Source organism: Myotis myotis, unplaced genomic scaffold (genome assembly GCF_014108235.1).
Source record: "Myotis myotis isolate mMyoMyo1 unplaced genomic scaffold, mMyoMyo1.p scaffold_m19_p_9, whole genome shotgun sequence".
In the NCBI taxonomy this organism is placed as follows: Eukaryota; Metazoa; Chordata; class Mammalia; order Chiroptera; family Vespertilionidae; genus Myotis; species Myotis myotis.
Genome location: NW_023416401.1, coordinates 42,956,798 through 42,971,561, shown reverse-complemented (window position 1 = coordinate 42,971,561; position 14,764 = coordinate 42,956,798). Strand labels below are relative to the sequence as shown.

The window sequence follows — 14,764 nt, the reverse complement described above, 5'->3', positions numbered from 1 at the left end:
GGCCTAAGATGGCAATCAGACATCCCTCTGGCAACCCGGCAGCCCTCGGAGGATGTCCACTTGCCAGCAGGGAGCAGGCCTAAACTGCAGTCGGACATCCTTAGTGCTGCTGAGGAGGCAGGAGAGGCTCCCACCACCACCGCTGTACTTGCAGCCATCAGCCTGGCTTATGGCTGAGCAGAGCTCTTCCCATGTGAGAGCACCCTGACCACCAGAGGGCAGCTCCTACAATGAGCGTCTGCCCCCTGGTGGTCAGTGTGTATCATAGTGACCAGTCATTCCCAGTGCTTCTGCTGTTAGGGTCAGTTTGCATATTACCCTTTTACTATATAGGATAGAGGCCTGGTGCACGGGTGGAGGCCGGCTGGTTTGCCCTGAAGGGTGTCCCGGATCAGGGTGGGGGTCCCGCTTGGGTGCCTGGCCAGTCTGGATGAGGGGATGATGGCTGTTTGCAGCTGGTCACACCCCCTTCAGTGTGGGGGTCCCCACTGGGGTGCCTGGCCAGCCTGGGTGAGGGGCTGGGGGCCATTTTCAGGCTGGTGGTCGACTGAAGCTCCCAACCTCTCCTTTTTTTCTTTTTTTCTTTTTTTATTCTGGGATTTATTTACTTTCTATGGCTGTCACTGGAACTGAGAGCTGGCTTTAGCTCTGAGGCTCGGCTCCAGCTCTGAGACCTCGGCTGCTGAAAGCAGGTGTCTGGATTTGTTTGGCTTCTATAATTGAAACACTATTGCAGCTCCAGCTCTGCGGCCCGGCTGGCTGAAAGCAGGTTTCTGGGGTTTGTTTAGCTTCTATAATTTCAACATTGTTTCTTAGAGTGCAGCTCAGAGGCCGGCAGCGGCAGCGGGGAACCTTGGCTTCCTCCATCACTGGAACAAGCAAGCCTCCTGTTCGCTTCAGCTGCCTGGCTGCCGGCCGCCATCTTGGTTGGCAGTTAATTTGCATATCACCCTGATTAGCCAATGGGAAGTGTGTCGGAGGTATGGTTAATTACAATGTTTGTCTATTATTAGATAGAATATGTATAAAGAAAGTCCAGAGCCCTGGCCAGGTAGCTCAGTTGGTTGGAGCATCATCCCATATAGCAAAAGGTTGCAGGTTTGATTCCCAATTGGGGCATGTATGGGATGCAACTAATCGATGTTTCTTACACCAGTGTTTTCTTCTCCCTCTCCCTCTCCCTCTCCCTCTCCCTCTCCCTCTCCCTCTCCCTCTCCCTCTCCCTCTCCCTCTCCCTCTCCCTCTCCCTCTCCCTCTTTCTCTTTCTCTCCCTCTCTCTCTTTCCTTTCCTCTCTCTGAAAAGAAAAAAAAATCAATAAAAACATATACTTGTGTGAGGACTTAAAAATAAAGTCCAGAATTAGCTTCAAATAAATAACATGTTGATGAAGGTGCCATTTCACGTCTGAGGGAAAGATAGGCCATTTTTAATAACTGGTAGTGAGAGATCTGGCTGACAGTCTGGATTCACATTTTATATCATGCTCTAAGATACTTTTCAAATGGATCTAATGTTTAATGGAACATGGTGCAACTATACAAGCCATAGAACCAAGTCTAGGGCAATTATTTTATAACCTCCAAGTAAAGAAGCCAGAACAAAAGATGAATGAAATAAAAAACTGCTTTTCATATGATAGCATAAGCAAAGTCAAAGGAAAAAATTGAAACTAAGGAAAAAAATTTGTGACTTTGTCATATAGGCCCTCTTCTTAATGAATAAGAGAATGACTAACAACCCTGTAGAAAAAGAAAAGATATGAATAGATAGTACATAGAAAATACATATGGCATTTCCGTATTTGAAAAGATTCATTGATTACAGAGAAGTGCAAATTGAAACTTTTAGAAATTAAAAATTGAAACTCCAGTGAACTATCATTCTTCACCCACCACATTGGCAAAAATTTGAAACTTTGGTAACACTGCATTGGCAGAATTGTGCAGAAACAGGCTCTCTCAAACATTGTTGGTGGAAGTATAATTGCTACAACTTCTCTGGAGGGCAATTTGGCAGAATTTATCAAAATCACAAAAGCATATGCCCGTTGACACTTGAAGCAGTTCCACTTGGCATCATGAGATTCTCTTGGCATCTGAGGAATGGAAAATGTTGTAACATGCTCAGTCACTGCAGCCTTGTTTATACCCACAGATGATTGGAAACAACCTACATGCCCATCATTGGAGGATCAGTAAAGTAGATCACGCTGTATCCTTACTGTGAAATACTGCACGGCTATTAAAAAGGGGAAGAAGAGGGTAGAGGAAAGGGGAGGGGTAGAAGCAAGAGGAGAGAGGCATCAAGACACTCACATGTATTAATGGGAAATAGCCCCACACCTCGCTCACTGTTAGGTGAAAAAAAGCAAGGAGCTGAGGCATTATGCTAACAAATTTATGTACAAGTCGGGGGGAAAAGAACATACAGCATATCTATGGCTTGAAAAGGTTGATTTTACCTCTCCCAAAGACCGATAAGAAGTTATGAATTGTACTTCCCTGGCCCAGTGGGGGCAGTCTGGGCAGCATGGGCAGTAGTAGTAGGGAGGCTGACTGTATGCACTGTTGGACGTGGATCTTTAAATACGTGAATGTATGTTTGTTCAATAACCTCAGTGGTACTTTCAAAAAATAATCAACATAAGATAAAGGAGGAAAACAATAGTAGAATTATTTTTAAGCTTCTTCTCCTTCAGTTAAGGAACATAGATTTAAATTTATACGTTTTGTCTTAATAGGCAGTAAGTGTATATGTAGTCCTGACAAGTATTTTTGTGGAGTTTAGAAGTACTCGTGGTTTTGTATTTATTATTTTAAAATACATTGCCTTTGAACCGAATAAAATATTTCTTTGCTACATACTTTTTTAAGAAACCCTAAAATTAGCTCCCATGTCGAATCCTTTGCTAATTTTGGCTGTGATAGATAGATAGATAGATAGATAGATAGATAGATAGATAGATAGATAGATAATAGAATGATTGCTTGATAGATGATAGGTAGGTTGATGACAAATAGATAGGTGATAGGTAGATAGTAAGCTGCCTCGAGATTTTCAATGTGTTGTATTCAAAATTTAATCTGAAATCTCCTTGTGACTTAAAATGCCTTTGCATAGACACAGTTCATGCAGGTTGTGGTCCAGCCAGCACTTCATGAGTCCCTGGTCCTCACCAGGCCCCTGCACCTTTGTGCTGGATCACCTGCCTTCCCTTGGAGCACTGCTCCATCCCTGTGAAGACTGCCTGTGTCTGCCCTGGTCCTTGTCCCACACTGTCCTCATCACTGTTGCTTCGTAATAAGCTTGAAATGAGAAAGAGTGAGTTTTCCAATTTAGTTCTCTTGTAGGATTGTTTTTACTCTCTAGGTCCCATGTGTTTCTGTATGAACTGTAGGATTAGCATTTCAATTTCTATAAAAAATACAGGTGGGCTTTTGACAGGAATTCCATAGACTCTGTACATCATGAGTATTGTCATCTTAATAAGATTCAGTCTCCCAGTCTATGAACATGGTCATAAACACAATCTCTACCTTACCGTCAGTGTCAACCTGAACACATATCAGTCCCCCACTCAAAGACTACGTGCCCAGTTGGCTCAACTGCTGCTTTTTCCTGGGGATCTAGACATGTCCCTGTTTGGAATGCTATCTAGATCACCTGACTTCTGCATGACCTGTCCTTGATGAGCCACTTTGGTGGTGCCATTCCAGTCTCTACCCGAAAGTTCTGTTTTCTGGAAGAGTCACTTTTGGAATAAATATCATTCAGAATTATTTAGCAGAAGGAGTCCAGTCTGTTTATTATTTGATTAATCTTGTGACATGTTTAACTGAATGTTGCGTGATATTCTCAAGTGTAAGGACTGTTTGCCCCTACTTTGTAGTTGTTCTCCTTTAAATGATGGTGACATAATATGTTATAGCTTTTACTTTTTTGGCTTGGATTGGAATAGTTCGGTTTTTGTAAGTGAGAAAAGCTTTCTATCTCAATATCTTAAAAAGTTTTATGTTGCACAGCATTAGATATGGAAGAGTAGATTTTGACAGCATACAAATACAGTTACCCATGAGATATAGGCAACGTATCTGTTCTCCTTTTTTACATGTATTTAATGTTTTATCAAGTTCCATAGCACTTTTCCTCATTTTAGTCTGTATTTTTAAATGAAAAAAAGCCTCTCAGCCTTTTTAATATTCACTCCGTTCTCTGCTTGCTTCAGTAATAGTCCCTTGATTATTAGGGTTCCACATGCCACTTGGGTACTAAGAGATATTGGTTTATTTTTGTGCGAGATACACCCTTCTCTAAAACAAAATACTCTGTCTTCAAAGTCATCCTTCTTTCACTGATGATTAGGATTCGTTGCTTACATTGTCTTTCATCTAAGTGTGCTTCCTGCATTGAAATGGGTATATTCTGGTCATTTTGATTTCTCCACTTGATCAGTGATTGTCTTTGATGACTCTTAATGCCTGGCTTTTTCTATAAGGAAATAATACAGGAATTGCCAGGCCTAATAAACTGCTAGTTAGGAATTGTAATGGCTTTGTTTTCTCTCCGCAGTGTCAGTGAGCAAGGGTGAGTCTAGTAGGTGGAACACATGGCAGGTCTGCAGAGTCAGGGGCAGACTCTGGAGCAGTTCTCCCAGCTGGTGGGAACTCCAGCTGTGGTCCTCTTTGTCACAGAAGCGGATCTTTCTGCATCCCTGTCAGATATTTTCCTGTTACTCTGTCAACAAAGGGCAGAGCTGTTATTCCAAGAATATCTATACATTCAGGGGACTCTACCACCTGCCATTTTCTGGAGTGTTCTGGTACCTTTGCTCTGTGAGTGCTGTAAGTAAGGAGGGCTGGGCTGCACTAAGAAGCACTGGCCTTGGGGACAGAAAACCTGACCAGATCCGACTCCGCCAAGTTCTACCCCATGGCCTCCACAGTCCGCTTATCCCAAGTCAGGCCGTCCTCTGTATGACCATGCCAGGTCTCTACCCGGGGGACAGCTCCAAGGTGGAAGGCCACTGGAGGCACAGGAGCTGACATTAGGTGCTTACTATTCGTCCTCCCTGGTACGATGGTTATTAATTAACAATAGGTATTTATATGAAAAGCAAGCTTGGTGATCCAGTGTGACAAGAAGGAGAGGCTGTGTTTGCATATGGTCGCTAACTGTCTTACATTAGTCCAGGTCAGCGATTTTCCACCGTTGTGTGCAGTAATTTTTACATGCAGTGCCTGACTAGTTAGGGGCACTGACCTCTTTTCCCTTAAATTGTCAAATAAAAAATGACAACAGTCAACACAACAATAGCCATCTGATGTGAATGAATCATAATTATTCCTATTTTTATTTTGGTCAGATTGGCAAAAAAGTTTTTTTTTCTTGGTATGCCACGGAAATTTAGTAGTTAGTTTTTGTGTGCATGGGATGAAAAGTGTTGAAAATCTTTGGTCTGAGTTCTAAGAGCCCTTGTCAGAGGCAGGCTGGGAACAGCTGAGAAGGTCTCTGTTGTTCCAGTTCCTCCTCCTCTACCTTCTCTTTCATGTATGTTGTTGTTTTAAATTTATAAAAAATATAAATACTAACATATAAATCATTAAAGTCTATTTGGAAAATAAAGAGAAGAGGGCATTGCTGCGTAGCTGCATGAATATCTTGGTGTGTTTCTAGTTTAAACACAGGGATTTGTCTGAATTACTCTTTCTGACCGTACGTAGTTGGGTACATACATTTGATGGCAGACCCCGCCTGTGGACGGGCAGGAGGTGGCAGACTCCTTTCCAAAGGAGCATCTCTTGGATCCAGTATGGGACGTTCCTGTGAAACAGGATACCCCTTAGAGACAGGTACTGGGCAGGAGGCAGGTACTATCCCTGTCCCCTCCTCTGTGGAATTCTGTTCCTAGTGCCATATTCATGAGCTTGGCCTTGCTGAGGTGATATTCTCCATACTCCTCTTGTCATCTAGGAATGGGCACCTGGCTCTCACGTCCTGTGCAGCCTTTACATGTGAGTGATGGCGTAGTTACTGTGAAATGTTGGGTTACGGCCATTTTTGCATCCTTCACCAGTGTTTCCCGGGTGCACACACTGAAAAGTGACTGTTACACACAAATGCTACCACTGAGCAGAGCTGAGGTGAGGGGCGCTCCATGCAGGTACTTTCCAGAGCCTTCTGTGACATGGGACCTGATGGCTACCACCGTGTCCCCACCTCGTTCAGCCGTGCAAGCTTTTCTGTAAGCACGTCCATCCTGCTGGGTTTTGTTCCTCCAAAGGGCCTCAGGAAGTGCCCATAAGCAGACTGCTCGATTTTCCTCTGGCATTTTTTGCTCTGTAGGAAATCTGAGGCTGGCCTGATTTTTTGTTTGTTTTTTTCTGGTTAAATTTGAATGGGATTCTTTTTGTTACTCATCTAACAGTGACAAGGACAAAAGAAAGCAGCAAAGCAGCAGTGCCTGTGTTCAGAGGGGTCTGGGTGTGCAGTCCTGTTGCAGAGATGGGGAGGGAGGAGCAGGCGGGACCTGGGCTTTGCACAGCAGGTCCCCCACCTCTGGTCAGGTCAGGCCTTGCGTCTTGGAATCTGCAAGAACACTGGGCGAGGAGCTGACTCCTGTCTTCAGGTCAGCTGGGTGCAGAGTTGTCATTTTCAGTCAGAATCTGCACAGTACAAGGGAACTCGGTGGCACTTAACGTGTTGCCCACATGGGGGTTGGGGGCGTTTCTAGCTGCTCTCCTAGCTGTAAACTGTTTCCTAGCCTTTCTGGCAGGCACTTACACAACAGGACTTAAAGCCAGAGCTGCTTTATTTCCTTGAAGCTGCAGATTCATGGAGGTGACGGTGTCGTCTCTCATGCTGGTCCTCAGTGTGAAGGGCGTGCTCTCGGGGTAAAAGAAATGCCTTTACTGCCCTCACAGGATACGAGAATAATTTGATATTAAAATGAAAGGACCTGGCGCTTTGTACTTTCAGTTCTGCATAGAATGAATCTTGAAGGTGAAAGACCTACTCAGAAATGAGCACCAGGGTGACAAGAACTACGGACCTCATAAGAGGAGTGTTTGTACAAGGTAGCACTAGTACAGTAGTGAGAAAGGTGCCCAACACATTGCAGTCCTTTGTGTTAGCTTATGCCAGTGTTTGTGGTCTGATGTCATCTATTGGGCCTTAATTCGTTTCCTTTTCTTTCTTACTTCCTTGGTAGGTCAAACTGTGCTGAAAATATCCGCAAACACATTTTGCATACTGGCAAACACGAGGGGGTCAAGATGTACAACTGTCCCAAGTGTGACTACGGCACAAATGTCCCTGTGGAGTTCCGGAACCACCTGAAGGAACAGCACCCTGACATCGAGAACCCTGACCTGGCTTACTTGCATGCAGGTAAGGGCTGCAAGTCTTTCATATGTGCGGTTTTTAAGAGCACTTCATTTTATTCATCACAGTAGTTATGTTGCAATTTGTCCATTACGGCCATTTACTTTAATGTCTTAGAGTTCGTGACAGTATCTGCTCCAAGACTTACAACAGAGGACATTTCGGTCTTAACCCACTCAACTAGAAAACAGTCTAAATATGATAGAGTAATCATCCAAGGACAACAAAGTTAATAATAGCAAATATTCAAAACAGTTGAACTGAAATTATAGTTGTTTGCTCTTCATATTTTGACTAATTGATAAAATTTTAAATTTATTTTCACAAACTATTTGTGATTGAAAGTATTATGCCCGATTGCTTTGGACCACGGTTTTCCAGTGAATACCTGGAAAGGAAGAGCATCTGACCAAGGAGAGAGTGGAACAGCAAGGGTGGGGGGACATAGTGCCTCGTTCCCAGGAAGTTAGGAGGGCTCTGATGCCCAGGACATGTTGGTGATGGCAAAGGCTGCTCCATTCTCCTAGCCTCGTTGGATCACATCAGGTACCCTGGAAGGATCTGACATGTAGCACCAGCTTATGGTTTAATTAACAGCATGCCTGAGTTGGAATCTTACTGTGCAGAAGTACAAAGTGATGGGTATGAATGTGGGCAAGTATCTCAGGAAGTTCTGTGTTTATATCATATCCATGGGTACAGGGATGTTTTAGGCAGTGGCTTTGGGATCAGTTAGAGCTGCTTTTAGCGTCTGTTTTCTTTCTTATTTGCTGTGTGACCACAGATAAGCTGATCTCATCATACCTGAGATTTCTCATGTGTAAATCCATGTGGTAGTATCTGTTTAAAGCAGTGATTGCCAACCTTTCGGACCTCACGGACCACCAGTGGCCCGCAGACTGCCGGTTGGCAACCGCTGGTTTAAAGGATCATTGTGAATTTAAGAAGGTAATGGCTGTGAAGCTATGAGGCTCTCAGCACAGTACCATCTATGCCTGGCATGACTAGGGATCCTGGGTGTGGGTGATGCTGTGAATGTGACAACAGTGTCTGAAAGACATGGGACAATCCACCCACAATGCAACACTTGGTTTGCAAATATGTAAACACTGCTCATATACTCTCTACAATAAAAGAAACAGAACTTGGTGGTAATTTGAATTAGCAGAATATCTATACATTGGACAATGTCTGCATATAATATTATTGTAGTTTTCTGCTGATGTCTTATTTCCAGTGTATTTGCTTATGCCCACATGATTGACTTTTTAAAGTATTAGTAGAATTTTTGATTTAGTAATCTCTGTTGTATCCAGGTATAGTTTTGAAAAAGAAAAACAGGTCATTTGTCTGCATTTTGGTGATGTTACTGAAGAGGTTTTGAACTGCACTGATGAAGTGAAATTGAAGCATCTTCTGCCATCAGTCCCTGTGGGTTCTGCATTAATATGAGTGCCTGACAGCAGATTCCAGAACTGCTGCGTCTGAAAGGGCCAAGCAGAGTCAGCTCAGGTTGTGGTTGTCTGCAGTGCTGTTTCAAGTCCTATCTGTGCCTCTTCTCAAGGTGCAGCTGATCTGTGCTATCTCTCTCATCCGTGGCTCCAATTAGACATGAAAAGTGGGTTATTCCCCTAAAGTAAAGTATCTCTAACTTTTAAATGAAGGAGACACCAGAGAAAGGGGGGGAAGCTGCCTGGGGAAAAACATTCCCTTTGCCGTCCTGCACCAAGGGAGACTGCTGTGCAGAATGAAAAAATGACCCCCCTTTCCTTGTATGTGTGGGATCCTCGGGTGTATACCCTACTTTTCTGTTGATATTTTTATAATTCTGTGAAGAATGTTCTTCCGTGTAAGTCATAGTAGCAGTCCTCAGTATTTTCACAAAACGAAATCTATAGGTACATATAGGTGTCAACTGTGTATTCCTTCTTCTAGGCAAAATATTGCTCTTCAGTAATTGTTTTGCTTTGGTTAAGAGAAAACTTTAAACAGGTAAATTTTTTAGATTGACTGAGTCTTTCTTCAGCCTTACAACTACATCATTTGTAATACGTTTAAGAATGTGTGAAATGAGCCTTCCTCCGTCTCTAAGCATTGTGCCTAAGAAAGTTTTCTTGAGAATTCCAAAGGACAGACTCTGAGTTGTGCCTGGGCGGCTCAGAGGTTTTCTGCTGGGGGAGTAAGCTCCCTGCTTGTGGACAGAGTCTCCTGGAAGACTCAGGCGTGGCCTGGCCACTTTCCGAGAGTACGACACCAGTCAGGACTGAAGGTGATTGAGGTATTTCAGGGTTTTCTCTGAGAAGCCTGGACTTTAACTGTAGTAAAGGTTAACATCTTTTCTAAAGGTGATGATCAAGTTTTGTTCTCTTTTCAGAGGAAATTAAGCATTAAGTGAAGACATGGTATTTCCCCAAATTTCTTGTATTTTTCTGCTGTCATAGTTTTTAAAAAAACATCTAAATTATATGATTTTCATCAGTTCTTACATAGTAAGACTTAATCATTTAAAATATTCTTTAAATTATTACCTGAACAATGCTATATAGCAGATGAATCTGTCATACTCTCTTCACAAATTGGGATTTTCATATTCTCTAAGATAAGCAATTTTTTAATTCTTTAGAACATATTATTTAACTGCATTTAACCCTCTTCCATGGCATTTTCCTCTTACCCACTTATGAGAATAAGAATGGGAAAGTTTGAGTCTTATATCTAAACTCCAAATCCCTTTTCTTTCTAATGGTAACTAATTCAGAACCATTTAAACTGTACTTAACTGATTCCTTAATTCTCTCCAAATGTCTTACTTCATATTCAGGCAGATGAAATTTCATCTTCCACCTCTGAGCCCATTTGCTTAATTTCACAGTTAGGATGAAGCAGCTGCACCCTTTGTCTCTTCACCACCCCCTTGGTTCAGCGGGATATTCAGATTTCCTAAAATAAATGATTTTCTCCACCATTAATTAAAATCATTAGTCTTCTGATACATAGACCTTGGAGATGTAGTCTTCTCCCCAATTCCCAGGCCCTCTATTTTTAACCCTGTTACTTTCATCCCCTTTTGTTAGTTGGATGCTCTGACACATGTCATGGCGTTTTGTATAAAATTCGTTTTGTGGAAAGGTCCAAAAATCCCAGAAAATCCTGACAGTTTCTCATTGGTTCTCCCTTACCTAAACCAATTATTACTTCAACCTAAAAAGGAAGGAAATTTTTTCTGACAGAGCCTTTGGTGAATCTGTGCTGACTCACTCCTATTAATGTGTACCTCCCCAGATGTATCATTAAGCTCATCCATAACTATCATCTCAAATTTTCTTCCTAATATAGATGTTAGACTTGCAGTCTATAATTTTCAGCCTCTCCCTGCTTGCTTTTTCACCTTCAGACTGGATCCCTTGTTTTCCAGTCTCTGATACTTACCCACTAACAAAAGACTTCCTAAAATAATTAACAATTCAACAATTGGATTCTTTAACCTCAGTCACTATCCATGGGTTAATTTACTATCTTTCTAATGGCTGCTAAATGTCTTTGTTCCTTTCAAACTCCTGTCTAAATCTTCTCTCTCCTCTGTAAGGCTCTGTCCTCTGTGTCCAGAATGACAAAGCCCATTGGGTATTTTGGTAACTGGCTTTCTCTTTGAGTCTTTCTCACTCTCACTCCTGTTGGAGTTCCTAAGTTTAGAACTATCTTACATTCCTTGAGGTCAGTGGGTGAGCAATGTCAAGATTATCATCAACCACTTTTTCAGTAATATAATTGCTCTCTAAGACTATCATCTCATTGGTGATGTTTATTGACACTGTTTACTGGTAAGTTTAGCAGACCCTCTGTATTCAGCACCACCTGTCTTTTGTTGAATTATTACTGAAATCAGTTTTTTAAAACCTAATTATACATTATTGTTTTTTTAAAAAAATACTTTTATTGATTTCAGAGAAGAAAGGAGAGGGAAAGAGAGATAGAAACATCAATGATGAGTGAAAATCTTTGATCGGCTGCCTCCTGCACGCCTCCTACTGGGAATCAAGCCCACAACCCGGGCATGTGCCCTTGACCAGAATCGAACCCAGGATCCTTCAGTCCCCAGGCTGATGCTCTATTCACTGAGCCAAACTGGCTAGGGCTAATTATACATTCTTAAATATTTTAAAATGTCATCTGCCTATGAATACATGTTTTTTTCTAACTTTATTGTGTCTGAAAGCTACCTTTATCTGCTTGACACTGTGGAGCAGGGGTAAGGAAATATTTGCCACCCTGTGTCTATCTGGCCCACCCTCTGCCACTGCCTTCCCAGGGCCCAAAGGCCATCCTATTTGAATCTCTGTAGGGTGTCCTGTTTTAGGTGGTTAGTGTGTGTGTGGTACTGAAGAGTTCTATTATTTTACAGTCATGTTTTGCCTTTTGAATTACAAAGAATGAAAGAGAAAGGGTAATAATTGTGTCTGTGCCAAACTTTTTTGCTAGGCCATTAAATCTTCCAAACATGTCTTTGTTAGGTGCTATTCTGATATTATTTCATGATTTTAGAAAGTAGGGCTTGAAGAGGTTACCTTGCCTGAGGGGGATACATAACTGCATTATGGCCCATTGAAGTTCATGCCTGTTTGTCTCCGAGAGTTTTCCAATTGCATAATCCTGCATATGCATGGGCTTAGAAAAGAGAGCAAACAGCACCTGTAGCTAATGAGATTCTTATCATGGAAGCCTTAACATTATGGAGTTTTAAGATTTTAAATAATCTGTAAACATGTACTAGGAAGTAGCAGACATGTATGATTGAACAAAACACTAGGACAATTGTTTTCACAGCTGTACTGCTGCTAGTGCAGAGCCTGGTGAATGGCCGGACAGTGAACTAGGTGGTTTAGTGTCCTGAGATTATTGCTGTTGAGATATGTGACTTTAAGCAAGTCACTCAACCATTCTGTGACTGCATTCTCAATTGCAAAATGAATAACTGTGTTTAGCCTTTCTTTTGAATATGAGGTTCAAGTGAAATAATGCTTATGAAAGAGCTTTAAAAATTATCTGTATTGAGACGTTCTTTACCAGAAAAGCTAGTGGCCTTTGTTATTGCTGTTTTAATAGTAGAAAATAGAAAGAAAGGATTGGAATGAGTTTGTATGTATTTTAATTTGCCATTAAGAGTAATGAATCTCATATTGTGGATATGTGTGTGTGTTAGTGGTCATACATGTATTAGCATGACAGTCTGCACAGATATCCAAAGTTAGGTCAAAAATGTCTGTAAACAACTTTTTTTCAGAGTGGAAACTTATCACCTAATTTTTTTGAATTATTTCTAGTCTTTGTATGTTACCTTCTATATATTTCTAAAACTAATTTTTAAACAAAAGAATATAATTCTGAAATAATGTCCTTTCTAGTGTATATTTTAATATTCTGTGAAGTCCATAATGGCATGCACAACATTTAAAATAAAGTCAGAGCACATAATTAAAATACAGCTTTTATTAGTAACACCTAATAAAATTGGCTAAAGGTATCAAAAATTCATGTAAATCTATTCCATTTATCATCTTTGATGATTTTGGGCCCTGAGAGCTCTCAGGCTCCTCCTCTTGCTACCTGATCTTACAGAGAAGTTATAAAGTACTGTTTAAGTTTTTCCAGAATAAAACCTCTATCCTCTTTTTTTGTTGAGAGGCCTAGCTGAGTATAACGAGCCTGTAGAATCCAGAGCCCCTGGGGAATTTGCTCAGGCTCTCTCCTGGCTGCCGCAGGTTACACCGGCACTTGCAGTGCAATCACCTCATCAGCAGGCAAAACTGTGATTTATCTGGACTGACATTTGCAGCATTTATGAGCTGAATTCTGAACATTAAAATTTTTTTTAAAGAAAGGAAACAAAATTGTGATCTTATCCCCCCTGACAACTTCATTTATCAAAATTTTAAGGGGAAAAAATTGATCCTGGAAGTTACAGTGGGGGCAGTGTGATTGTATCAGATGATTGATATGGCTTTATTTTTATAGACCGTTTACCAACTGTTTAGTTCAACATAATTTATATATTAAAACCTTTACACTTCCTCACAGACATACCTTGACCCCGACTAAAATGCAGTTTCATGTGAGGGGAGCAGGCAGGTGCTGACTGTTATGCCCAGAATTCAAGATCCCCAAGAAACCATGCCAGGGAGTCAGTCCGATGCAAAAGCAGAGGGTCCTTTATTGAGTTAGCTAACCCGACCCGGACCTCCAGTCGACGCAGCAACCGGAAACCGAGTGCCCCCCGTGAGAATAGTGAGGGGAGAGGAGCCGGCTGTGGGCCCTGCCGATTGGCCAGGCGCAAGTCGGGTCTTGTTAAATCCTGGGCGTGGCCAGCAGGGGCCTGGGCTCGGGAAGAAGGCACTTTTCTGAGCGAATGGCCTCTGCCCCATCATTCCCCCCTTGTCTTGGAACTTCCGGCTCAATCATGAGACGGACTGCACTTCTATTTCACTGTCGCTAGGGGCCCGTAGTGAGTTCACAGAACTATCAACTGAACTATTTTATACACTTAACAAATGGTCCGGTGGAAGGGAAAGAAACCATTTTAGCTTTAACAACTTCTATTGAAATAGGATTTTTCTTCTTAAAATTCCTCCATGGCTATTAAAAAGCCAAATAAAGATTAATTTATTTACTGTCCTGATGTTTGCATAAACACAACAAGAATGGTAACTGACTACCTTTGCTGGAATTTCATGGTTGAACCTTAATGTGCCCCGTAGGGCCAGGAAGCCAAGCCATCCAGCTGCCATCAGGCCTGCCTGCAGTATCTGCTGAGTTAGGTGAATCTCTCACCTGTAGCAACTCCACCTGAGCCCATGCTCCAGGCTTTAAGGCCCATCTCAGTAGCCCTCCTACTCGTTGCGGCCCAGAGTGTGTGGGGGTTCTGCAGGGATGCAGAGGCATCTTTACTGCTCCCCTTCTACTCTTACCAACCGCCAGTGATGGTAGGGCATGGGCCTGACGCTCCAGCGCCAGCCGTCTTCAGGGCTCCCAGGCAGGATACCAGGCTTTCTTCGTGGCATTCTTAGTGGCTTCAAGTCTTTAGAGCTCAGATAGGGCTCTTTAAAACATGATACTCCAGTCAAAGTTTTCCGTTAATAAAACCACTACTAGGCACCAGTCTTACTGAATCTATGCAAAGAAACGTACTTACTTAGCATTGCCAGATTTTGGAGGAATTACATAAGGAGAAAAACATACTGATTTACTCTAAGATTTTCTGACTTTCCTTGCTAATTTCTTTTCATGGATTTAAAACAAAACAGTAATTGTTGGTCCATGCCTCGGACTTTCTAGTCTAAACAGGCTTTTTCCAGCTTTACTACCCCTGACATGGGCATGGTGACTCAG

The 14,764-nt window shown here is 42.1% G+C and overlaps 1 protein-coding gene across 1 annotated transcript in view; it reads left to right on the top strand.

Annotated features, from left to right (window-relative positions):
- LOC118663264 (zinc finger protein 407-like) overlaps positions 1–14,764 on the top strand; it is a 148,368-nt gene that overhangs the window by 34,059 nt on the left and 99,545 nt on the right. The window contains exon 5 of the mRNA XM_036322715.1: positions 7,209–7,387. Coding sequence (XP_036178608.1) covers positions 7,209–7,387 — 179 coding nt within the window. The remainder of the gene's footprint in view (positions 1–7,208; positions 7,388–14,764) is intronic.